Below are 25322 nucleotides of genomic sequence, written 5' to 3' on the forward strand. Positions count from 1 at the left end.
GGTACGGATGTGAGAATTGGACCATAAAGAAAGCTGAGTGCCGAAAATTGATGTTTTTGAACTGCAGTGTTGGAGAAGACTCTTGAGAGCCCCTTGGACTGCAATATCAAACCAGTCAATTTTAAAGGAAATCTACCCTGAATATTAATTGGAAGGACTGATGCTGAGGCTGAACCTCCAATACTTTGGCCAAAGGATGTGAAGAACTGACTCATTGGAAAAGACCTTGATGCTGGGAAAGATTGAAGGCAGGAGGAGAAGGGGACAACAGAAGATGAGATGATGGGATGGCATCACTGACTTGATGGACATGAGTTTGAGCAAAGTCTGGGAGTTGGTGAAGGACAGGGAAGCCTGGCATGCAAAGAGTCAGACACGACTGAGACTGAACTGAACTGAATTAACAGATGACCAGACCTCTCCCAAGATACCTCTTCAGTCATCTTGCAAATAAATCAAACTGTATGAACAAGATGACGTTTAGAGCAGCGGTCCTCAACCTTTTTGGCACCAGGAACCGGTTTCCTGGAAGATGATTTTTCCACAGACTGAGGGGTGGGGAATGGTTTTGGGATGATTCAAGCGTGTTACATGTACTGTGCACTTTATTTCTATTATTATTACATCACTTCCACCTCAGATCATCAGGCATTAGGTCCTGGAGGCTGACGACCCCTGGTCTAGAAGATCTCTGGAGCTGACAAGCCTGCACGCAGTGGGGAGACGGCCACGACTCTGACCTGCCCCATCCTCATCTCAGTGATTAACTGAGATGACTTGTTTCTCTTTAAACGTTTTCACCACGGAGCAGTCTTGGGAAGTAGTTTTTGGGAGATGCTGAATCCGCCATCTCCCCAGATTGCTGGCACTTTGATTAAAGGCCCCTTTCTCTTCCCTGGTTGGCGAGTGAGTACCTGACTTTGTGCACGGTGAGGAGCAGGCCGGTTCACTCGGTTATTGGTGTGTTGACACTCACCCTGCAGCATGGCTGATGTGGTGTAGTAGTTGAAGGGCACGTTTTTCACCAGGTACGCCTCGGGGTCCAGGCTGGCCAGCTTCGCTCCCACCAGCACCGACTTGCCGGTGCCCGCAGTTCCCACCAGCATGACCGGCCGCCGCCGCGCCAGGAGCCGCTCCAGGAAGTAGCAGAGGCATATGGTCTCACTGGTGTGCACCAGGCAGGCCTGGGGTCAGGGGGAGAAGGGGCGGGGGTGGAGGGAGACAGGAGGAGCGAACTGGGGGTTCGTGGGAGACTCACATGCTGTCAGAGCACCCTGGGGCATTTCAGGAGAGGGAATCGCGCTGGGGTTGGTGGCTCACTATTGCAGGCAGGAGGGCCCCGTTACCCAGAGAGACCCTTCTGGTAACTCATGCTGTGGTTAGAGGGAATGCCCATCCCCCTCTACTAGAGCTGTTTGCCTCCCTGAGGCCTCTGGATTGTATTTTAAAGCCTTCTGCCTGGTCAACCCTGTGTTGTCTCAGGATGCCTGCAGGGGGCCCTGCTAATTAAGTTACCTAGGCTTGGGGAGGTCTTATGACTACGCTGAGGGCTTCCCAGGTGGTTCAGTAGTAAAGAAACTGCCTGCAATGAAGGAGACATAAGAGCCACAGGTTCGATCCCTGGGTCAGGAAGATCCCCTGGAGAAGGGCATGGCAACCCACTCCAGTATTCTTGCCTGGAAAATCCCATAGTCAGAGGAGTCTAGCAGGCTATAGTCCATAGGGTTGCAAAGAGTCGGACTGAAGTAACTTAGCATGCACACAGGCATCACTATATTGAACCTCTAATTTCCTCTGAAAAGAAAAGTAGCTAATTCTTAATGAGGTCAAATCTTTTGGGAATGTGTCAGGGGCTGCCACGAGAGCCACCGCAGATTCTGGGGACATTACACATCCCTGGTTGCCGCTCAGCCACACTCACCTGCAGAGGTGTCTCAGGGTCAAATTCAAACTGTGGGATGAGCTTGGACCAAGGCTCGAATTTCTTTGTCTCTGGGTCTATGTAATAGTCAAAGATGGTTCCTTGGGAGGGAAATTTGATGGTCTTGAACTCGTTGAGCCACCATTTGCTGAACTCTGCCCGGTGGTCCACGAGCTGCCCAAACAAAGCAAGTCAGGAGTCAAGGCTCTGCAGAGCACGAGAAGCCTGGACAGGCTGCCCTGCACCAGGCAGAAGGTCAGGGCTGGGAGCGCAGCTGGCTCCTCCTCGTCCCCCAAGGACCAGCCCGAACAAGGTCCAGCTAAGCGGGGGCTGTTCTGGAGTGTGTATGTGTGCACCTGCTTGACCACGGGGCTGGGTTGCCCTGGCCTGGTGCATCTCAGAGCCCTGGCAGGTGGAGGGGAGGGAGGGAGAAAGGTGTAAGAACACACAGAGAGAGGGATCCTGAGACCCCAAGAAGGACAAGTGCAGCCAGGAACTCTGAGACCGATCCACCACACCCCCCTAGACTCCTGAGACTCTGAGCCATATCCAGGACGGCAGTCGGGGACAGAAGGAATAAAATGGTGCCTGTTGGGACTTCCCTGGCAGTCCAGTGGTTAAGACGTCACCTTTCAGTACAGAGGGTGTGGGTTTGATCCCTGGACCTGAAGCTAAGATCCCACACACCTCTTAGCCAAAAAACTCCAAATATAAAACAGAAACAATATTGTAACACCTTCAATAAAGACTTTATAAATGGTCCACATTAAAAAAAATCTTTAAAAAATAAAATGTGACTGTAGACACCTGAGGGGCACAGGAAGAATCTCAGTGGGGAGTGGAGTACATAACCACCAGCAAGTCACGTCTTTTCATGCCGCAGTTTCCTCATCTATAAAATGAGGATTCTAGAAAAGAGTATTTCTGAATTTCCTTCCAGAGCTAAAATCCTCAAATCTAGGGGCAAATCTAGAGACAAAGCTATACCGGTCTTTCTGACAGAAGGAATAGACAGAGACACGGTATTTACATACACCCAAATTAAAGCATAAGCCCCGAAGACGGGGCTGTGCACCTGAGTACTCAGGCTATTTCTTTCAGACCGAAATGTAACACCCACGCCCCCCACAACACACCCACACATGTACACACAAATGCCCACTGCTACTGACTACCTTCTTGGGGAGCCAACCCACTCTTTGAACACAGAGACCTAGGAAAAGTCCTGAGGAGGTTCAGAATGGGCAATTTAGGAAATGTTTCTGCAGAGCAGGACAGACTAGGAAGCCGGGTGCATGGCAATGAATCTGAACTTGGAAGAAATGGTACTGACTTTGCAGTCTACTTGGTAAACAGGACTGAATTCTTGCACCTTAAAAAGAGAATGGAAATAGGCTCTAAGGACAGGTTTGTTTGCTCTTCTTATTCTGATGTGAATTCAGATTAAGGGGACAAAATATCTTCCTAATATCTGTCCTCTTCAATCAGAAATGTTAGGGGAAACAAATCCCAATCTTTGACCCTTGGATGAAATTCTTTTTTTCCCTCTGTAATTCTTTATTAAAAATACTGCTGAACATAGAGACTGAAAACGAGATTAAAGATGAATAACCCAGATTGGGATCATGACATCAGAACTTAACATACTGGGGCTTTTTAGGGAAGTTGTTGACATCCAAATTGTGGATCCAAGGTCAAAAGCTAAATGCAAAGTTACCCTCAAAAATATTTACAGTGAAGTAAATACACTAGCTCAGTCGATAAAGAATCTGCCCACAGTACAGGAGACCTGGGTTCAATCCCTGGGTTGGGAAGATACCCTGGAGAAGGAAATGGCAATCCACTCCAGTATCCTTGCCTGGAAAATCTCATGGACACAGGAGCCTGGTGGGCTGCAGTCCATGGGATCACAAAGAGTCGGGCACGAGTGAGCGACTAACACTTACTTACTTAAATACACTAACAGAATTTAAAATAGGTGCAAAAAATAGAAATAACCAATGTTATATGATTTCAAGTGTTGTGCTTCCTGTGCTTTTTCATCATAATGGGAAGATATAGGAAGTTTATGAGCTTCCCTTGTGGTTCAGATGGTAAAAAAAATCTGCCTGCAATGCAGGAGACCCAGGTTTGATCCCTGGGTTGGGAAGATCCCCTGGAGAAGAGAATGGCTATTCACTCCAGTATTCTTGCCTGCAGAATCCCATGGACAGATCCTGGCAAGCTACAGTCCATGAGGTCACAGAATCAGACACTACTGAGCAAGTAACACATACACACACAGGAATTTTATATCCTTAGTTTGAGTACTCTCAGATATTAAAATCTTCCTATGAATTAAAACGATTTTTAGACAACCTCTTAAATGGAATTACACTATGGAAAAGAGGGCTTCCCCCTAAAACACCTAAGCAGAACTAAGAATGCTACTGAAAAACCATTCCCAATAAAAACTAAGAGAAAAGAAAATACAAAACAAAGCTTAAAAAATGTGTCTTACCTGACAGCAACTGTTTTCTGGCTGACAGCATTTATTTGTGAAAACATAACAGCTGTCTACCTTTGGATAAAAAATTCCTGAAGACCTTTGGCTTCCTAATGAAAACCAGATTTTAGGTTTATATGGAGAATCCAAGACACAGACCAACTTTAGAAAGAAGGAGGTTGGTGGTGGACCCTCTTTCCTCACTCTCAGTTCCACTGAGCTACCTGGTCAGTTTCTCAACCAAGCCATTCCTGGGCTGCACTGTCTGGCTTCCTGAAGCCTGGCACTGGACCTAACCTTCTACTCTAACTGGACGCTAGAAAGACAAGGTCATCTCTGCTGAGCCATCCAGCTGCCTTTTCCCAGTTTGACTCCTTGAGTGTCTCTGCTCTTTGAGGGACCTCAGTGAAGGAGCTCCTTTTGAACTCCAGCTCCTTTAGATTCCGACAAGTCTCTGGTCCTCTTCCTGCCCTTTGAACTTGACAACAGGAGGGCTGACATACAGTGTGGTGCAATGTAGCTGAGTTTGGAAACACAGTATCACCTCGTTTGATCTTCATGATGCTCTAAGTCAGCCTGGCTACTGAAAATTACTCCTATTTTATGCATGAAAAAGCAAAAGCGCAACGGTTACATTCTAGCAGCATATGGCAGAATTGGGAGTCAGGGGAAAGAATGGTAGCGGGGGAAGGGACAGTTAGGGAGTTTGGAATGGACATGTACACACTGCTATATTTAAAATGGACAACTAATAAGGGCCTACTGTACAGCACAGAGAACTGTGCTCAGTGTTATGTGGCAGACTGGATGGGAGGGGAGTTCGGGGCAGAATGGATTCATGTGTATGTATGGCTGAGTCCCTTTGCTCAGCCTGAAACTATCACAACATTGTTAATTAGCTGTACTCCAATATAAAATAAAAAGTTTATTTATTTATTTAAAGAGAAGAATTGGGAGTTGAACCTAGGTGCCAGATATGGTGCTGAGAAGCATTTGCTTCTGAGAGAGAATTTGCTGTGACTGCTGCAAAGTATTTAGCCAGGATCCACTCCCTCTTTTTACTGGAATGTCTACCCAGGTATGGGCTGTGCTTTGTATTATATCCTGCTTTTCATTAATAACAGCTTTTTCAATATAAGCACCACGGGTGTTCCTGATGTGAATATTCTGGCTACCTTCATACTTCTCTATTTACAGCACTATTTTGTGTTTGGCTTGAATGCAGGCTGTGTGGGGGTCTTGGACAGTTCCTGCTGCTGAAAGCTTTCTCCAGTGTGCTCTGCCCTCCTCTACCCACCAGGGCCAGCACGGCCGCCGACAGCTCCAAGTGCTCCAGAGCCCCGGACACCTGGAGGGAGGCTTTCTCTTGGGCTTTTAAAAAGAGCTGAGTGGATTTAAATTTTTCTACATGGAGATAGAAAAAATTGACCACGTCTTTATCCTGATACCCCATGGCCTGCTCGGCACCAGTGTAAGAGAAGAGCCCAGCAGTGGTTGCTGACATTTCATCAGCCGAAACGTCAGGGGCTGCATTTTTTAAAAGTTATTTATTTCTTTAATTGTGGCTGTGCTGGGTCTTCGTTGCTGCACGTGGGCTTTTCTCTAGTTGTGGTGAGTGGGGGTTACTCTTTAGTTTCGGTGTGCAGGCTTCTCATTGCGGCGCCTTCTCTTGTTGCAGAGCACAGGCTCCAGGAACGTGGGCTCAGTACTTGCCGCGCGGGCACTGGAATACAGACTCAGTAGTCATGGTGTAGGGACTTGGTTGTGGGATCTTTCTGAATCAGGAATCGAACCCAAGTCCCCTGCCTTGGCAGGTGGATTCTTATCCACTGTGTCACCAGGGAAGCCCCTACCTTTGTCTTTGGAAGAGCCCATAATCAACCCAGACCAGAAAGAGTAAATCATAACTTTCCAAAAACTGCAGCTTGGCTTAATCCCCTGTTGTGAGAAAAGCATTAGATACTTGCTATAAAACTGAATATTTATGGTGCACGCGTGCTAAGTCGCTTCAGTCACGCCTGACTCTCTACGACACTACGGATTGTAGCCTGCCAGGCTTCTCTATCCTTGGGATTCTCTAGGCAAGAATACTGGAGTGGGTTGCTGTGCTCTCTTCCAGAGGATCTTCCTGACCCAGGGATCAAACCCATGTCTCAGGCGTCTCCTGAATCACCTGGGAAGCCCTAAGTAAGAGAACATTAATAATAAGCAGTATTCTAAGAGTTTTACATGTGGACAATTAGAACAGCATCCCTTCATTTAATCTTTACATCTATCCTGGGAAATGGGTACCACTATTATCACTTTCACTGCCTTTGTACCCAAAGTTTTGGGTATCAGGCTAAAGACACTTGGTCAATTTATCTAGCTCTTTGTACCAGTAATGAGATTAAGGTAGAGATGTTAAATTACTTGTCCAGGGTCCCCAGGTAACAAGTGGCAGAGTGAGAATTCAAACCCAGAGTCCACATTCTCAGCCTCTATATGATGTTGCCTGGCAGCTGGTGCATGCTCAGTCACTAAGTCGCGTCTGAGTCTTTGTGACCCCGCCACTGTAGTCCACCAGGCTCCTCTGTCCATGGGATTCTCCAGGCAAGAATACTGGAGTGGGTAGCCATTTCCTTCTCCAGGGGATCTTCCCAGCCCAGAGACCAATCTCATGTCTCCAGCATTGCCAGGCGCATTCCTTACTGCTAAGCTACCCTGGTAGCTAGAGTCAGTTGTAAAAGACTGGTCTGCCTAACCTCAATTATGTTGTTTCCAGGTAAAGTACCTTTTATTTGGAGAAAACTCAGTAAAGTAAAAGGTTGAGAATACACAACGCTTAGAGAACAGGATGCCAAAGAGCCTGAAACCACAGCAGTAAACACCAAGAGATAAATACTACTTTGTTTTTCTACTCATAGATGTCGATTAACCTTTAGTCTAACTTTCTATGGTTCTTCCACAAAGAAGGCTGACTAATGAAGAGTTGATGCCTTCAAACTGCGGTGCTGGATAAGACTCTTGAGAGTCCCTTAGACTGCAAGGAGACCAAACCAGTCAATCCTAAAGGAAATCAACCCTGAATATTCACTGGAAGGACTGATGTTGAAGCTGAAGCTCCAATATTTTGGCCACCTGATGGGAAGAGTCAACTCACTGGAGAAGACCATGATGCTGGGAAAGATTGAGGGCAGGAGGCCAAGTAAGTGACAGACGATGAGATGGTTGGATGGCATCATTGACTCAATGGACATGAATTTGAGCAAACTCCTGGAGATAGCGGAGGACAGGGGGGCATAGTGTCCTCCTGCAGTCCATGGGGTCATCAAGAGTCAAAAATGACTTAGCAACTGAACAACAGCAAAAGCCTTCTAGGGACAGCTCTGTGTTTCAGGGGTGATGAAGATGTGATGGTTGGTATAGAGTGGTACGTTTGTTCTAGAAGGTTTTTAAGAAGGGATTCTTCCTACTCAAGCCTCTACAGCACAGCACCATCCCACCTAAAACACACATCTTTCTAAGTATGGTATTCACACCTCTAGTTTTTCAAATTCAATCAGCAACTGTCCAAGAAATTAGGGATATATTCACTAAATCAAAAAGCAACAAAATGCAGCTCAGTCTCATCTGTCTTACTACATGAAGCTCTCCTAAGGGGGCTGACATCTTCAGCAAAATCAGGGAGACATAAATAAATGGTTTGATGCCCCCATGTTAATTCTGACATTTAACTGTTCTGTCTACCAAATCTTGGCTGGTTAGCGTGGGTGTTGGCCTCAGCACACACCCTCTTACCTGGTCCTGGACCAGTGCTCCACCAAAAGCCCAGATGGCAGCAAACACAAAGTAAAGCTCATAGGTGTCCTTGGGGCAGTCTGCGGGGATGTCCTCCTTGGTCAGCAGACACTCAAGAAGGTGGCACAGCATCTGGACTGTGCTCTGCTCTGGGACTGGAATTATCTTCTTAAATCTGAAGAGAGAGAGACCCAGATATGTTCTAAAACATTGGATTATTCCATCCTAGTGGTGCTGTTGGACAACTATGGAAATCTGCTGGTGTCTGTGGATTTGACAACTCTATGTGGCTTTGCAGCAGCAAAAGCTTTGGTATTATAGAGGCTCGGGGTGGCTGATAAGCAAGCCATCTAGGTTCCCAGATGGGTCAGGGTTAAAGAACCTGTCTGCCAATGCAGGAGAGATAGGTTTGATCCCTGGGTTGGTAAGATCTCCTAGAGGAGGGCATGGCTACCCATTCTATTCTTGTTTGGGAAATCCCATGGACAGAGAAGCCTAGTGGGCTACAGTCCACGGGGTTGCAAAGAATCGGACATGACTTAGCAACTGAACAAAAACTACAACTTGCACCTTCCTCCAGATACACCTGTATAGCACTCACAGAAGTCTCTTTGAATCTCCCTTCTCTTCACTCACCTCTCTCCCTGCCTGGACTGACAACAGGCATCTCAACTCCATCCTAATGTATGTTCCCTCTGCCGTCTGCCACACCTGGAGGGGACTGCCTGGGGATGTCTGACTTTGGGGACAGGATAGAATATCAGCAGGACACCAGGTATGAGCCAACAGGCTCTTTGTCGCTGCTTTAATTATTCGCCTTCCTCACTGCTTGGCCTACCTGGTTCTGAGCGCATCTAAGCAGGTCGGAAGGTACTTGTCAAATAGGATGGTTAGGTTGGCTCTCTCTGTCTGGATCTCTCTCCTGTCGATCCAGCTGCTCACAGGAGGGTTCCAGCCCAGGTCTGCTGGGTTAATGTACAGGATCCCTGGGAGCATAGAGAATATAACTTAGTTACATGTCCATAGAGCTCAGGATATTCTTCACCCCAGAGTTATTTCCTCTGTTAAAAAAAATGTACAGAAGACCGGCCTTGAAAAGAACAGAGGGGCTTCCCTGGGAGTCCAGTGGTTGAGGCTTTGTCTTCCAGTGCAGGGGTGCAGGTTCAATCTCTGGTTGGGGAACTAAGATCCTATATGTCTTGTGGCCAAAAGCCGAAACATAAAACAGAAGCAATGTTGTAACAAATTCAATAAAGACTTTAAAAATGGTCCACAGCAAAAAAAAAAAAAATCTTGAAAAAGAAAATAAGAGAGATCTGGCTGAGATCTGAGAGGGTTTGCTATTGGGATCAGCTCTGATTGCCTGATAATAGCTGATGGACAGCAGTGTTGAGAAGGATCCTGAGGCCAAATCCAGGCTCAGGAGGAAAGAAGACTGTGATTGATTAGCAATACTTGTCATGGTGACGAAGTGTGCACATTCATGGTGGCCCCCAAAAGGATACTGTTTAGTTGCTCAGTCGTGTCTGGCTCTTTTGTGACCCCATGGACTGTATCCTGCCAAGCTCCTCTGTCCATGGAATTCTCCAGACAAGAATACTGGAGTGGGTTGCCATTTCCTCCTCCAATGGATCTTCCTGATCCAAGGATCAACCTCATGTCTCCTGCATTGGCAGGCAGATTCTTTATCACTGAGCCACCAGAGAAGCCCCTAAATGGATAAGTTCATATCCTAACCAGGAAAGTTATGGTATAAAGTCATTTTGCACCAAGATATAGTGAGAACTTGTAATGTTCAATCATCTTCACTGGCCTCCATGGAAGCTAGAGCTGGCCTGAAAGTAGCGTAATTTGAGGCATTTCTGTGCAGAAGACAGTAGTTGTCCAGCTCAGGGGCTATTCCTCTTTCTGTTACTGTAAACATTTCTGAATTGAGAAACTCACATGATCCTGGCTGTAGAGCACTGGCTCACTTTCATGGGTATGGATTAGGGCTGAGGATTAGGCCAGAGTTTTGGATGGTCAATGTCTGACTCCTGTTTGGAGCTTTGGTTAGAGCCAGTGAAACAGGTATCACTAGAGGCACCTGTTTTCAGCTGAGGAGGTATGTGGCTGTTCCCTCTCATGGTCCATACCTGCTCTGGAGACAGTGGCTGGCGTGGCCGTGTGCAGGTGGCTGATCTCAAAGAGAAGCCTCATGGTGGGATTCAGAGGGATCCTCTCGTTGCTTGCCAGGGTCAGCACCTGGACACGGGTGAGGGGCACAGCAGGCAGGGAGGAATTAGGGTGCAAGGCCAGCTCAGGGGAGTTTGGCTTTTATTCCTGATAGGCATTACGATTATAAGTATCTTCAAAAGTTTCTACAAAGTCCTCTGTCTCTCTTCTATAGCCCCTTGATCACCATCCCTGTGTACTGAGTCAGGAAATAAGCTATCTGAAAAGTTTAAGTGATGTCAGTGATTTGAATGAACTGGACCATATTGATGCTTTTGAACTGAGGTGCTGGAGAAGACTCTTGAGAGTCCCTTGGACAGCAAGGAGATCAAACCAGTCAATTCTAAAGGAAATCAGTCCTGAATATTCATTGGAAGGACTGATGGTGAGGCTGAAACTCCAGTACTTTGGCCACCTGATGCAAAGAGCTGACTCACTGGAAAAGACCCTGATCCTGGGAAAGACTGAGGGCAGGAGGAGAAGGGGGTCACAGAGGATGAGATGGTCAGATGGCATCACTGATTCAATGGACATGAGTTTGAGCAAGCTCTAGGAGATAGTGAAGGACAGGGAAGCCTGGCATACTCCAGTTCATTGGGTCTCAAAGAGTCAGACATTACTTAGTGAATGAACAATAAAAACAACAGACCATATTTAAAAAAATGCTAATTAAAGGAAAAGAGCTCAGGTTTCATGTAACTACTGTTTCTTTTAAAGGGCTCCTTCTGGAAGAGTATGTTCCGTACATGTTAAAGCCATCATAAAACCTCTAATCTGGGTTTGGAAATCTAGCACTTTCCAAACAAGTTAAGTACTACCAACTTTACAGCCTCTTTATTGGCAGTCAGTTTTCAATGTTTCTTAAAAAAATAAAATAAAACATCCTCTCCATGATAAAGATTGACCACAACCGAGGACACTTGACAGGCTCAGAATGTTTCTGATCATCAGTTTCCTTTATTTATAAACGAACAAACAAAAATCCCTTTGAGAAAAAGATTTGAATAAATGATTTAATATTCTTTGCAGCTCTAAGTACTGAATTGATCTACATGTGGAAGATTCTGAAGGAAATGACAGCAATGCTACAAACATGGGAGTGATGGCAGTGGCTTTGAAAGAACTGAAAGTTGTTGTACGGGATGAATCAGTTCTGAGACACCTGTTAAAGATGAAGTGAGAGTGAAAGTCACTCAGTTGTGTCCAACTCCTGCGACCCCATGGACTGTAGCCTGCCAGGCTCCTCTGTCCATGGAATTTTCCAGGCAAGAATACTGGAGTGGGTTGCCATTTACAGGTAGCTGAAATCAGGATCTTGAAGAGTTATCTGCATGCTGTGCTCACTGGAGTGCTATTTACAACAGCCAAGAGGTGGGAACAACCTGCGTGTCTGTCAGTGGATGAATGGATAAAGAAGATCACACACACACACACACACACACACACACACACACACAGAATGGAACGCTATTCAGCCATAAGAAGAAGGAAATCCTGCTACCTGTGACAGCATGGATGGCCTGGAGATCATTATGGCACGTGAAATGTCAGACAGAGAAAGACAAACAACAGATAATCTCACTTATGTATGGAATCTTAGAAAAAAAAAAAAAAAAACAACTCATAGAAACAGAGAGTAATTGGTGGTTGCCAGGGATAGCGGTATTGGGTGGGCAATTATAAACATCCCAGTTATAAGATGAATAAGTAATGTAAGGCATGGTGACCATAGTTAACAACATTGTACTGTGTACTTGAAAGCTGCTGGAAGAATAGATCTTAATACCATCTTTGTAGATTTCATATGCATGAGTTAATATATGATATTTGTCTTTCTCTTTCTGACTTACTTGACTCTGTATAATAGGCTCTAGGTCCATCTATCTCATTAGGGCTGACTCAAATGCATTCTTTTTTATAGTCAAGTAATATTCCATTGCATATATGTATCACAATTTCTGTTTCCATTCATCTTGTCAGTGGACATATAGATTGCATCCAGGTCCTAGCTATCGTAAAAAGTGCTGCAGTGAACATTGGTGTAGATGCATCTCTTTCAATTATGGTTTTCTCAGGGTATATGCCCAGTAGTGGGATTGTTGGGTCATAGGGTAGTTCTACTTCTAGTTTTTTTTTTTTTTAAGGAATTTCCATACTGTACTCCAATTTTAAAAAATTAAAAAAGAATAGATATTAGAAGTTCTCACCAGGCACACACAAAGGTAATTATGGGAGGTGATGGAATTGTCAACTAACCTTATTGTGGTAATCATTTTGCAATATACAAGTATTTCAAATCGTCAGGTCTTACACGTTAAATGTACACAATGTTTTATATCAATTATAACAATGTTATATGTTAACTCTATCTCAATAAAGCCAAAAAAAATTTTAAAAGACACCAGTAACAATTCCTTACTCAAGGCCAGCCCTACTGTGGAATCCAGGCTTTCAAATGTGCCTGGGGAGCTGGTTTCACTGATGATTGAGGATGACATGAGGCTCCCCTTGCCTCTTGGTACCTTGTTATCATCCATGACAGTGTTCAGAGACTCGATCCACATCGGATCAATGTCACCATCCAGTAAAATCCATTTGGGCCCATCATGGGTGATGTTGGCAAGCTCCCGCATGATAGAAGAGAACAGTCCTAAGAGGAACCACACATATCTCAATTTCCAGGTCACCATCAATGTTTCTCTTAACACAAACTTTCCCTATCAGCTACAACCTTCGGAAGAAGGTGTACACAGGAAATTCAGGTCAAAACTGGCCTTTTCTCCTGCTCTACCAAAAATCTGATCATGCCCAAGGTTCTGCTCTTTCTGTGTTCCAATCTGAATTTTTATGAGAATGACAACAACAGCAAAACTAGAAGGAAACCTGATGGCCCTAGTTTGTTTTCTTTTTCATCTTTAACTGGAGAAAATTTGCTTTACAATGTTGCGTTGGTTTCTGTCATACAACAATGCAAATCAATTATAATTACATATATTTATCCCCTTCTTACTGGTGGCTCAGTGGTAAAGAATCCACCTGTCAATGCAGGAGCCACAGGTTCAATCCCTGGGTCAGGAAGATCCCCTGGAGAAGGAAATGGTCCAAGGTTTTAAAGTGTCAAGGGACTGAGCAAATCATTTAAACAGGCAACTGCGACATGATGTAATTACATGAAACCTTCTTAGGTAAGGTTTTCATTCTTTGAAACTGCAGCCAGGGAAATCTTGCCAAACACAGGCTTTGAGAGAAGGCCTGATGTGATTTTAGTTGACATTACATGAAATTTATATCTTAATTTGGATCGAATTGATTTTTTATAATACTAAGCCTTCCCAGTCAATAACATGGTATGTCTTTTCATTTGTGCAAATATTGTTTTATGTTCCTTAATAAATTTTTACAGCATTTTCAATGTATCTCTTTGGCTAAATGTATTCCTAAGCATTCGTTTTTATTGTTATTGTGAATGGAATTCTTCCCCTGTATTTTCAGTTTTAGTTGGCTACTGTTAGTATCAAGATAAGCTTTCAAATTTGGTGTACTTCACTTTATACTGAGTTATCTTTAATATTTTTTCTTATTGATTCTAGCGATTTTTCAATAATGTCTTGAATTTTCTAGCTATAAAGCTGTACAATCACCAAACTAATAATTGTCTTTTTCCTCCAGTTTATACCATGTCTTCCATTTTATTGTTTTAACTGCATTTTCTAGACTTCCACAGGCAAAGCAGAATAATAATGTTGGTAATAGATCTCTTTGGTTTATTCTTAATTTTAATGGAAGTTGGGCTATTCTTTTTGGTTCTGCACAAAGGTTGGTATCAAAATTATTTTGGGTTCACAAAATGAAATGAGGTGTCCTTTTTATGATTTTGGAATTATTTTTTCTTTTTAAAATTTTTAAAATATAAATTTATTTATTTTAATTGGAGGCTATTTACTTTACAATATTGTATTGGTTTTGCCATACATCAACATGAATCCACCACGGGTGTACACGTGTTCCCCATCCTGAACGCCCCTCCCAATTCCCTCCCCATACTATCCCTCTGGGTCATCCCAGTGCATCAGCCCTGAGCATCCTGTACGCATTGAACCTGGACTGGTGATTCATTTCACATATGACGTTATACATGTTTCAATGCCATTCTCCCAAATCATCCCACCCTCTCCCTCTCCCACAGAGTCCACAAGACTGTTCTATATATCTGTGTCTCTTTTGCTGTCTCATATACAGGGTTATTGTTACCATCTTTCTAAATTCCATATATATGTGTTAGTATACTGTATTGGTGTTTTTCTTTCTAGCTTACTTCACTCTGTAAAATAGGCTCCGGTTTCATCCACCTCATTAGAACTGATTCAAATGTATTCTTTTAATGGCTGAGTAATACTCCATTGTGTATATGGAGTATTATCCACAGCTTTCTTATCCATTCATCTGCTGATGGACATCTAGGTTGCTTCCATGTCTTGGCTATTACAAACAGTGCAGCAATGTACACGTGTCTCTTTCAATTCTGGTTTCCTCAGTGTGTATGCCCAGCCGTGGGATTGCTGGGTCATAAGGCAGTTCTATTTCCAGTTTTTTTAAGGACTCTCCACACTGTTCTCCATAGTGGTTGTACTAGTTTGCATTCCCACCAACAGTGTAAGAGGGTCCCCTTTTCTCCACACCCTCTCCAGCATTTATTGCTTGTAGACTTTTGGATAGCAGCTATTCTGACTGCTCATTGTGGTACCTCATTGTGGTTTTGATTTGCATTTCACTGATAATGAGTGATGTTGAGCTTCTTTTCATGTGTTTGTTAGCCATCTGTATGTCTTCTTTGGAGAAATGTCTGTTTAGTTCTTCGGCCCACTTTTTGATTGGGTTGTTTATTTTTCTGGAATAGAGCTGCAGGAGTTGCTTGTATATTTTTGAGATCAATTCTTTGTCAGTTGCTTCATTTGCTATTATTTTCTCCCATTCTGAAGGCTGTCTTTTCACCTTGCTTATAGTTTTCTTTGTTGTGCAGAAGCTTTTAATTTTAATTAGGTCCCATTTATTTATTTTTACTTTTATTTCCAATATTCTGGGAGGTGGGTCATAGAGGCTCCTGCTGTGATTTATGTCAGAGAGTGTTTCGCTTATGTTCTCCTCTAGGAGTTTTATAGTTTTTGGTCTTACGTTTAGATCTTTAATCCATTTTGAGTTTATTTTTGTGTATGGTGTTAGAAAGTGTTCTAGTTTCATTCTTTTACAAGTGGTTGACCAGTTTTCCCAGCACCACTTGTTAAAGAGATTGTCTTTAATCCATAGTATATTCTTGCCTCCTTTGTCAAATATAAGGTGTCCATAGGTGTGTGGATTTATCTCTGAGCTTTCTATTTTATTCCATTGATCTATATTTCTGTCTTTGTGCCAGTACCATACTGTCTTGATGACTGTGGCTTTGTAGTAAAGCCTGAAGTCAGGCAAGTTGATTCCTCCAGTTCCATTCTTCTTTCTCAAGATTGCTTTGGCTATTTGATGTTTTTTGTATTTCCATACAAATTGTGAAATTATTTGTTCTAGCTCTGTGAAAAATACCATTGGTAGCTTGATAGGGATTGCATTGAATCTATAGATTGCTTTGGGGAGTAAACTCATTTTCACTATATTGATTCTTCCAGTCCATGAACATGGTATATTTCTCCATCTTTTAGTGTCCTCTTTGATTTCTTTCACCAGTGTTTTATAGTTTTATATATATAGGTCTTTTGTTTCTTTAGGTAGATATATTCCTAAGTATTTTATTCTATTCATTGCAATGGTGAATGGAACTGTTTCCTTAATTTCTCTTTCTATTTTCTCATTATTATAGGAATGCAAGGGATTTCTCTGTGTTGATTTTATATCCTGCAACTTTACTATATTCATTGATTAGCTCTAGTGATTTTCTGGTGGAGTCTTTAGGGTTTTCTATGTAGAGGATCATGTCATCTGCAAACAGTGAGAGTTTTACTTCTTCTTTTCCAATTTGGATTCCTTTTATTTCTTTTTCTGCTCTGATTGCTGTGGCCAAAACTTCCAAAACTATACTGAATAGTAGTGGTGAAAATGGGCACCCTTGTCTTGTTCTTGACTTTAGGGGAAATGCTTTCAATTTTTCACCATTGAGGATAATGTTTGCTGTGGGTTTGTCATATATAGCTTTTTTTATGTTGAGGTATGTTCCATCTATTTCTGCTTTCTGGAGTGTTTTTTTTTTTTTAATCATAAATGGATGTTGAATTTTGTCAAAGGCTTTCTCTGCATCTTTTGAGATAATCATATGGCTTTTATTTTTCAATTTGTTAATGTGGTATTACATTTATTGATTTGTGGATATTGAAGAATCCTTGTATCCTTGGGATAAAGCCCACTTGGTCATGGTGTATGGTCTTTTTAATGTGTTGTTGGATTCTGATTGCTAGAAATTTGTTAAGGATTTTTGCATCTATGTTTATCAGTGATATTGGCCTGTAGTTTTCTTTTTTTGTGGCATCTTTGTTAGGTTTTGGTATTAAGGTGATGGTGGCCTCATAGAATGAGTTTGGAAGTTTACCTTCCTCTGCAATTTTCTGGAAGAGTTTGAGTAGGATAGGTGTTAGCTCTTCTTTAAATTTTTGGTAGAATTCAGCTGTGAAGCCGTCTGGACCTGGGCTTTTGTTTGCTGGAAGATTTCTGATTACAGTTTCAATTTCTGTGCTTGTGATGGGTCTGTTAAGATTTTCTATTTCTTCCTGGTTCAGTTTTGGAAAGTTGTACTTTTCTAAGAATTTGTCCATTTCTTCCAAGTTGTCCATTTTATTTGGAATTATCTTTTCTTAATTCAGCTACTATTTAAGAACTTTTCATTTCATTAGTTTACTTTTTCTACTTCTCACTGAGTAAATTTTGTTAAAATTATGTTAGGGAATCATCTATTTCTTTCCATTTTTCAAATATGTATGATCTAATTGTGTCTCTTTTAATCTTGTCTATATCTACTGTTATATCTTCTTTTTAATTCCTTATCTTGTCTACTTTTACTCTCTCTTACCCCCATTAATCATGCTCACAATGGACTTATTGGTCTTTACAAAGAACCAATATTTATATTTATTCATCCTTCCCACTAATTTCAGCTTTTATATGCATTAGTTTCTTCCCATCTTTCTTCAGGTTTAGTTTATTATTTTTTGAATAATTTATTAAAATGGATACTGATTTCCTTTTTTTTCTAGCCTATCTTCTGTAATAATGAGAGTTTAGAAATTTTCATTATTGGCTTTAGATGTGTCCCAGAGGTCTCTGTATGCTGCTAAGTCACTGCAGTCATGTCTGACTCTGTGTGATCCCATAGACGGCAGCCCACGAGGCTCCCCCGTCCCTGGGATTCTCCAGGCAAGAACACTGGAGTGGGTTGCTATTTCCTTCTCCAGTGCATGAAAGTGAAAAGTGAAAATGAAGTTGCTCAGTCGAGTTTGCCTCTTTGCAACCCCATGGACTGCAGCCCACCAGGCTCCTCCATCCATGGGACTTCCCAGGCAAGAGTACTGGAGTGGGTTGCCATTGCCTTCTCCAAGGTCTCTGTATAAGCATTCTTTATTTTGCTTCCAAGAAGGACTACAATTAAATTTTCCCTTTAATCCAGGAGCTCGGTATTTCTTGATTGCAAGTAGTAAAATTATTTTTGGTCATTTTCTTGCTATTTGTTTATAATTCTATTGTATTAGTATCCAACAAAGTGGCCTGAAAAATGGATACTTTTGAATTCATTATAATTTCTTCTGTGCCCAACTAAACTTTAAATTTTTGGAAATGTTCCAGGAACCTACCAAGAAAGGACTATTTTCTATTTACAAGATGCAAAGTTCTATATCTTTGTGTTACATTACATTTGATGATGCATTTCCTAATTCTTCTATGCCTATACTTATTTTTCTGTCTGTTGAATCTTTCTAATATTGAAAAATATGTATTAATATAAACCACTGTATTTCTATTTTTATCAAATTCTCTTAAAATTTTTTGAAAAGTTAAATTCCATTTCCTTGGAAGGTCTCTTGTTTAGGGAACATAGATTTATGATTATTATAAACCTTTGTAGATTTGTCCATATTTAATGAGTATATTTAATAAAACTTTAATTTAAAATTCCCACACTTTAAAATTTGAATTATATTATGTGAGCTTAAATTTAAGGTGGAAGACTAGCAAAGAAATTACAGAAAAGTGAGGGATTTACTTCATCAGACAGGAAAATGATATAAAAGGATAATAATTAAGACAGAATGACGTTAGTACAGGATTAGATAAATAGGTGATGGAACAGAATAGAAAACCCAGAATCAGATGTCAATACAATTTTCCCTTTCAACACGCGAATTTCAAGTCTGTGAATTCAACCAGCCGTAGATTGAAAATATTCAGGGGGAAAAAAAAAACAATTCTAGAAATTTCCCCAAACCAAAACTTGAATTTGCCATATTCTAGCAACTATTTACACAGCATTTACATTGTGTCAGGAGTTATAAGTAGTCTAGAGATGATTTAAAGTTTATAGGAGGAATATGCATAGGATAAAGCAAATACTACTCCATTTTATATGAGATTTTGAGCATCTACGGATTTTAGTGTCTGCAGGAGTTCCTGGAGCCAATCTCCCAGGGATAACAAAGGAAAACTGCACATGTGAAAAGTTGGAATTTAAATTCAGAGATAAAGGATTCTTTACTTAATAAATGGTGATTTCACAGTCAATTATCCATCTGGGAGGAAATAAAGCTGATTCTCTACCTCACCTCATACTTTGTGATCATTTGAGTCTGACTATGCGCAGCCCCATGGACTGTAGCCTACCAGGCTCCTCTGTCCGTGGGATTTTCCAGGCAAGAATATGGGAGTAGGTTGCCATTTCCTATTCCAGGGGATCTTCCTGACCCAGGGGTCAAACCTGAATCTCCTGCATTGGCAGGCAGGTTATTTACCGCTGTGCCACCTGGGAAGCCCAGCTAAGCCCCAAAATAAATTTCATATGAGTAAAAAAGTTAATGTGAAAAGAATCTTTAAGTCCAAATTTATGATGTTATGCCTCTAAAATTAGAAAGAGTCATAAACTAGGAATCCCAGATGCTAAAAAGACTAGACAGACATAATTTCCTTTTATAGAGTACATGGTAAACATGTCATGAAGTATCTATAGACAAATGGAAGACAGATAAAAACCATTAGTAGTGCATATAACAGATAAAAGTTTAATGTCTTTGACATATTAAAAAAAACACTTACACACTGATAAGAATATAATAAGGAGGAATAAAATTACAAAAGAGCCAATTACTAAGACCACTAAGAAGGAAAAGATGCTAAGCCTTATTAATAGTGAAATAAAAATTAGAGAGGCTACTCATTAAGTCCCATTTTTCAAGGCCTCTGATGAAAGACCCTAAATTAGAGGAATCCAGGCATATCACTTTGCCGACACAGGTCTGTATAGTCAAAGTTATAGTCTTCCTAGTAGTTATATATGGATGTGAGAGTTGGACCATAAAGAAAGCTGAGTGCCGAATATTTGATGCTTTCAAATTGTGGTGCTGGAGAAGACTCTTGAGAGTCCTTTGGACATCAGGGAGATAAAAGCAGTCAATCCTAAAATAAATCAACCCTGAATACTCATTGGAAGGACTGATGCTGAAGCCGAAGCTACAATACTTTGGTCACCTGATGCAAAGAGCTGACTCATTGGAAAAAACCCTGGTTCTGGGAAAGATTGAGGGCAGGAGGAGAAGGGGGCAACAGAGGATGAGACAGTTGGATGGCATCATTGACTCAATGGACATGAGTTTGAGCAAACTCTGGGAGATAGTGAAGGACAGGAAGCCTGGCATGCTATACAGTCCATGGGGTTGCAAAGAGTCAGACACAACTGAGCGACTGAACAACAGGCAGTATATCCTGATGCAGTCACTGGGATGTTAGGAGGGACCTGAGATGACCTCATTCCAGAAGCCCACTGCTTTTGGAAAGAGATCTGATCAGCTTGTGGAGAGTTTTCTCCATTTTCTTTTCTGCTCTCTCCCAGTGACAAGATTCCCTTTCAACACCTATCACAATTTTCAATTCTCAGAAGGTGATGCTGAGGTCAGCACCAAGTGAGCATGGGTTTGGGACAATCTGAATCACTGTAGAAGGGACCAGCTCCTTGGCTCCAGAAACTCCTGCAGACACTAAAATCCACGGATGTTCAAGATCTCATATAAAATGGAGCAGTGTTTGCATTATCCTACACACTTGCACACATGCACGTGTGCTCAATCACTAAGTCGTGTCCCACTCTTTGTGACCCCATGGACTGCAGCCGGCCAGGCTCCTCTGTCCATGGGACTCTCCAGGCAAGAATACTGGAGTGGGCTGCCATTTCCCTTTTCAGATAATCTTCCTGACACAAGGATTGAACCCATGCCTCTTGCAGGGCAGGCGGATTCTTTACCACGGAGCCACCTGGGATGCCCCATTCTGTACACATCCTCCTGTGGTCCCAGGATTCTCCTGAGATGAGTCTTCTGTAGCAGCCTCCCCATCACTCCTGGGGTGGTACTGACAGGGAGGTACCCGCTGTGGGATGCTAGACTGCCTGTTCCTTTGGGAATGAGAGGTGGGCTTCCCTGCCTGACCCATCTCACACCCTCTGCCAGACAATGTGGGAACCCCATGACTTGCAGTCCAGAATCACGGAACTGCAGCTGAGAAGGCCTGCCCTATTTATCCTCTCTACAAGCTGAAAAATCCCCAAGGAGAGAAAGTACCCCAATGGATGAGGCTCCTCTCCAAGCCAAAATCAGTTTCTTTCATTCTTTTCACCTCCTCCCACCCCAAACTGATCAGCTCGGCTTTCCCTCCTCCGCACCCTCCCCACTGCCTTCTCATCAGCCCAAGTAGCTAAGACAGAAACATCCCACCCTTACCATCCTTCCATTCTCGTGTGGCTGGATTGATGATGCCAAAGAGCTCATCGTTGGTGACTGCTTTGGGGTTGAGGTCAGTCCAGACAGGGCGGCGTTTCATGATCTGGTAGGTCTTGTGCAAGGACCTCAGCACCTGCGACTTGCCAGTTCCCGCGCTGCCTACCACGAACACTGAGTGCCGCACCGCCAAGAGCTCCTCCAGCTGGACCACCTGGGAAACACAGAATCCGGCCAGAGGGACTGCTTGTCCCTCACCCACATCCCCACTGCTACTCTGTGAGCCAGTCTGATGCCGAAGTGAGACCTGAGGTCAACATAGGAAGGGTTACTCCCTCCAGGATATAATGGGGTCCTAAATGTTGGGGCAACATGATTCATTTATTCATCATGTGAGTAATTATTAGTAACCACTAAGTGCTAGAGAGTATGTCTGGTGAGAGAGATTCAGAGATGACTCTTCAGCCCTTCCTGATCTCATAGTCTGATAGAGAAGCTAGTCATATTGACAAACTGCTATAATGTAAGGAGATAATGGAGATGTGGAGGAGAATTGAGATTCCCTGGAGGAGAAAATGGCAACCCACTCCAATATTCTTGCCTGGAGAATCCCATGGACGGAAGAGCCTGGTGGGCTACAGTTTATGGGGTTGCAAAAAGTCCGACATAACTGAGCACCTGCACACGTGCAAGAAGGGCATAATTGCTATGGCTGATGTATTTACTAAATGCTGTGAAAAGAGACTGTTGCTGCTGTTCAGTAGCCAAGTCATGTCTGACTTTTTGCAACCCCAAGAACTGCAGCACGCCAGGCTTCCCAGTCCCTCACCATCTCCTGGAGCTTGCCCAAATTCACATCCTTTGCATTGGTGACGCCATCCAACCAGCTCATCTTCTGCCTCCCTCTTCTCCTCCTGCCTTCAATCTTTCCCAGCATCAGGATCTTTTCCACTGAGTTGGCTCTTCACATCAAGTGGCCTAAACATTGGAGCTTCAGCTTCAGCATCAGTCTTCCCAATGAATATTCAGGACTGATTTCCTTTAGGATTGATTGGTTGATCTCCTTGCTGTCCAAGTGACTGTCAAGAGTCTTCTCTAGCATCACAGTTTGAAAGCATCAACCCATCCCTGGAAGAGGGAATGGCAACCCACTACAGTATTCTTGCCATGAGAACCCGGTGAACATGAACATTATGGCAACAGATAGGAAGAAAGAGTAGATTTTATATAGCTAAAGGGAATATGAAAGGCTTCTCAGAGGATGGGGCATTTGAACTGGGGCTTCAAGGGTGGGTAGGAGTTTGCCAAGAAGATGAACGGGAAGGATATTCCAGGCAGAGGAAACAGCACAAAGGCTTGTGGTGTGATAGAGCCATGATGTGGTTGACCAGATGGCTTGATGAGGCTGGCATCAAGGAGCTCCTTGAGGGACAGTGGTCATATGGGAGGCATCCTCACTCTTGTTGTAGTTTGCCTTCAGGCTCACCTTTCTACATCCTTGGATGCTTATTGGAATGAAAATTTGATCCTGTCACTGTCATCAGGTTGTCCCTTCAAAGGTTCTCCTAAGTTGTGATGAAATCCCAAATCCTTACACTGGTTTACAAGGCCCTGTTGCAATCTGGCTCAAATCAGGTTCTAATTTTGTCTCTCAGCCCTCAACACACACACATACCAGGAGGATGACTGCTTGAAGCTCCTCAATGATTCTCTTTCCCATTTATGTGCCTTATCTACCTTTGAGGTCCTTTCTCTTAGAGACCATGGAACTGCTGCCTTGATTGGGGTTAACTGCTTTCTAGGTCTGCTGAGAGCGATAACTCAAAGACTTCCCTTATTTGATTCTTGAATTTTTGAATCCCATGACATTTGTTTTTCATCCATGTTTTGTTGTAGTATGTTCTCAAGTAGCTTAATCGAATAGGATGCCTATGTAATATTAATAAAATCTGTAAGTCCTTGAAAATATCTGATAATCTGATACATAATGGAGTTTTGAGATCATTTCCCCTCAGAACTTTGAAGGAATGGTTTCTTTGTCTGGTACTATCTGATATTGTTGGTGAGAGGTTCTGATATTATTCTGAATTTCATTCCTTCATGGGTTACCTGTACACCGCAATCCATCACCCAGCCACAAAACTTTCATTTTCTCCTCTTGACCCTTGACTTCTGAAATCCCATTATGATGTGTCTTAACGTTGCCACCACCCCCCGGCTGTGTTCACCTCTCTTCCTCATTCCCTGCCCTCCTTCACTACCTGCTCTGAGCCCAGAGCTGCTCCGAGGTTGTGCTTGGCAGACTGGCTGCCTCCTGGCTCCTTGTCCCCTGAAGCCCTTTCTACACCTGCAACGCCCCCTCTGCTCTGCTTGACCTGTCAGTCTCCCTCCATCCTCTCTCCATCTTTCCAGAAGTTTACTGTTACATCTCCTTCCCAGTTTTCACACTTCCATGGGACTAATTCCTTTTCTTTCCAAGTTAATATTACCACTTTTAAAAGACTGCAGGATGCTTTCTTAAACCAGAGCTTTTTGATGAAATAACACATTGCTGAGTTTTTACGGCTCTGGGTACAATCCTCTGTACATTCTGGGTGAAAGTGGTAGTCCCTCAGTCGTGTCCAACTCTTTGTGACCCTGGAGCCCATGCACTGGAGCCTTTCTTTCCATGGGATTCTCCAGGCAAGAATACTGGACTCGGTAGCCGCTCCCTTCTGCAGGGGTTCTTCCTGATCCACGGATCAAACCTGGGTCTCCTGTTTTGCAGGCAGATTCTTTACCATCTGAGCCACCAGGGAAGTCTTCTTTGCCCTAAGTGTTATTTTTGCTGAACAGTTTTGCAGAAAGTAAGGGTTCTGAGATGTATCAATGTTATTATGGTGCATGAAGTAATTCACGGGAAAGGAATGCGATATAACAGAGCCTGTGTCTCATTCCTCTGTGAGAATGTGAACCCCCCGACGGTAGGGGCTCTGTCCTTCTCTTGCATTCCTATGACACATTCCACACTGTGAGTGTCCCTCTAAAGAGCTGTTGCTGCTGTTTAGTTGCTCAGTCACGCCTGACTCTCTGAGATCCCATGGACTGTAGTCAGCCAGGCTCCTCTGTCCATGGATTTCCTGGGCAAGAATGTTGGAGAGAGTTTCTATTTCCTCTTCCAGCAGATCTTCCTGACCCAGGGATCAAACCCACGTCTCTTGCATTGTAGGCAGATTCTTTACCCCTGAGCCACCAGGGAAGCCCCTGTAAAGAGCTATTGAAGTGAACTGAGTTTTTGCAAAGTCAATGAATATCTGTACATTGAGAGCAGCCCTTTGGATTAAGGACGAAGTGTAACCCATTGTCAAAGAAGAGAAGAGACAAATCTCAGGAGGGAGGAAAAACCCCATGTACCTTGAGCACAAAGTTGTCCTCAGCCTGGAGTTTCAGCTCCACCACTGCCTTCCTAACCAGGGCTTCGAAGTCGAGATCTCTCCTCCGAGGGACATCCAGGGCAGGAAACAGGTCCCCGATCAGGCCCAGGAACACTGGCATGTCGTCAGTCACGATCTTGGGGACATTGAAATCTCGCAGCGAGCGCATCAGGACTTGGTCCTCGGGCCGGTCAGGGTCTCCTCGCTTCAGGGATCCGGCCACCACCAGCACAGACTTGATGGCCCTCAGGCCCCAGTCGTAGTGATCCTGGGGGAAAGGGGCTGCTGAGACCAGAGATGCTGGAACGCGGGACCCACGGGCTCAGGCTCGTGTTGGCAGAATTAGATATCCCGTCACTACTAGGTTACTTGGGAGGTCAAGGTGGGGGCAAAAGAAAAGATCTATGACATAGCAGGTGAAGATCCTGGGTTCCTAGTTCCTGGTCTGGCCTGGAAAGAAGGCACATTTAAGGGCCAGAAGCAAAGAGCACTGGGGTGCCATTTGATGTCTGACCCTCTCTCCCCAGTTCTTCTTCCCAGATCTCATGCTCCTTCAG

The 25322-nt window shown here is 43.3% G+C and overlaps 1 protein-coding gene across 2 annotated transcripts in view; it reads right to left on the reverse strand.

Moving 5' to 3' along the window:
* DNAH9 (dynein axonemal heavy chain 9) overlaps positions 1-25322 on the reverse strand; it is a 284846-nt gene that overhangs the window by 141015 nt on the left and 118509 nt on the right. For both annotated transcript variants that reach the window (XM_040243337.1, XM_040243338.1), the window contains 8 exons: positions 24746-25033; positions 21356-21566; positions 12923-13050; positions 10322-10430; positions 9025-9172; positions 8187-8361; positions 1922-2095; positions 977-1184 (listed from right to left, as the gene is read on the reverse strand). In XM_040243337.1, coding sequence (XP_040099271.1) covers positions 977-1184; positions 1922-2095; positions 8187-8361; positions 9025-9172; positions 10322-10430; positions 12923-13050; positions 21356-21566; positions 24746-25033 — 1441 coding nt within the window. The remainder of the gene's footprint in view (positions 1-976; positions 1185-1921; positions 2096-8186; positions 8362-9024; positions 9173-10321; positions 10431-12922; positions 13051-21355; positions 21567-24745; positions 25034-25322) is intronic.

This window comes from Oryx dammah, unplaced genomic scaffold (assembly GCF_014754425.2).
Source record: "Oryx dammah isolate SB20612 unplaced genomic scaffold, SCBI_Odam_1.1 HiC_scaffold_8, whole genome shotgun sequence".
Lineage (NCBI taxonomy): Eukaryota > Metazoa > Chordata > Mammalia > Artiodactyla > Bovidae > Oryx > Oryx dammah.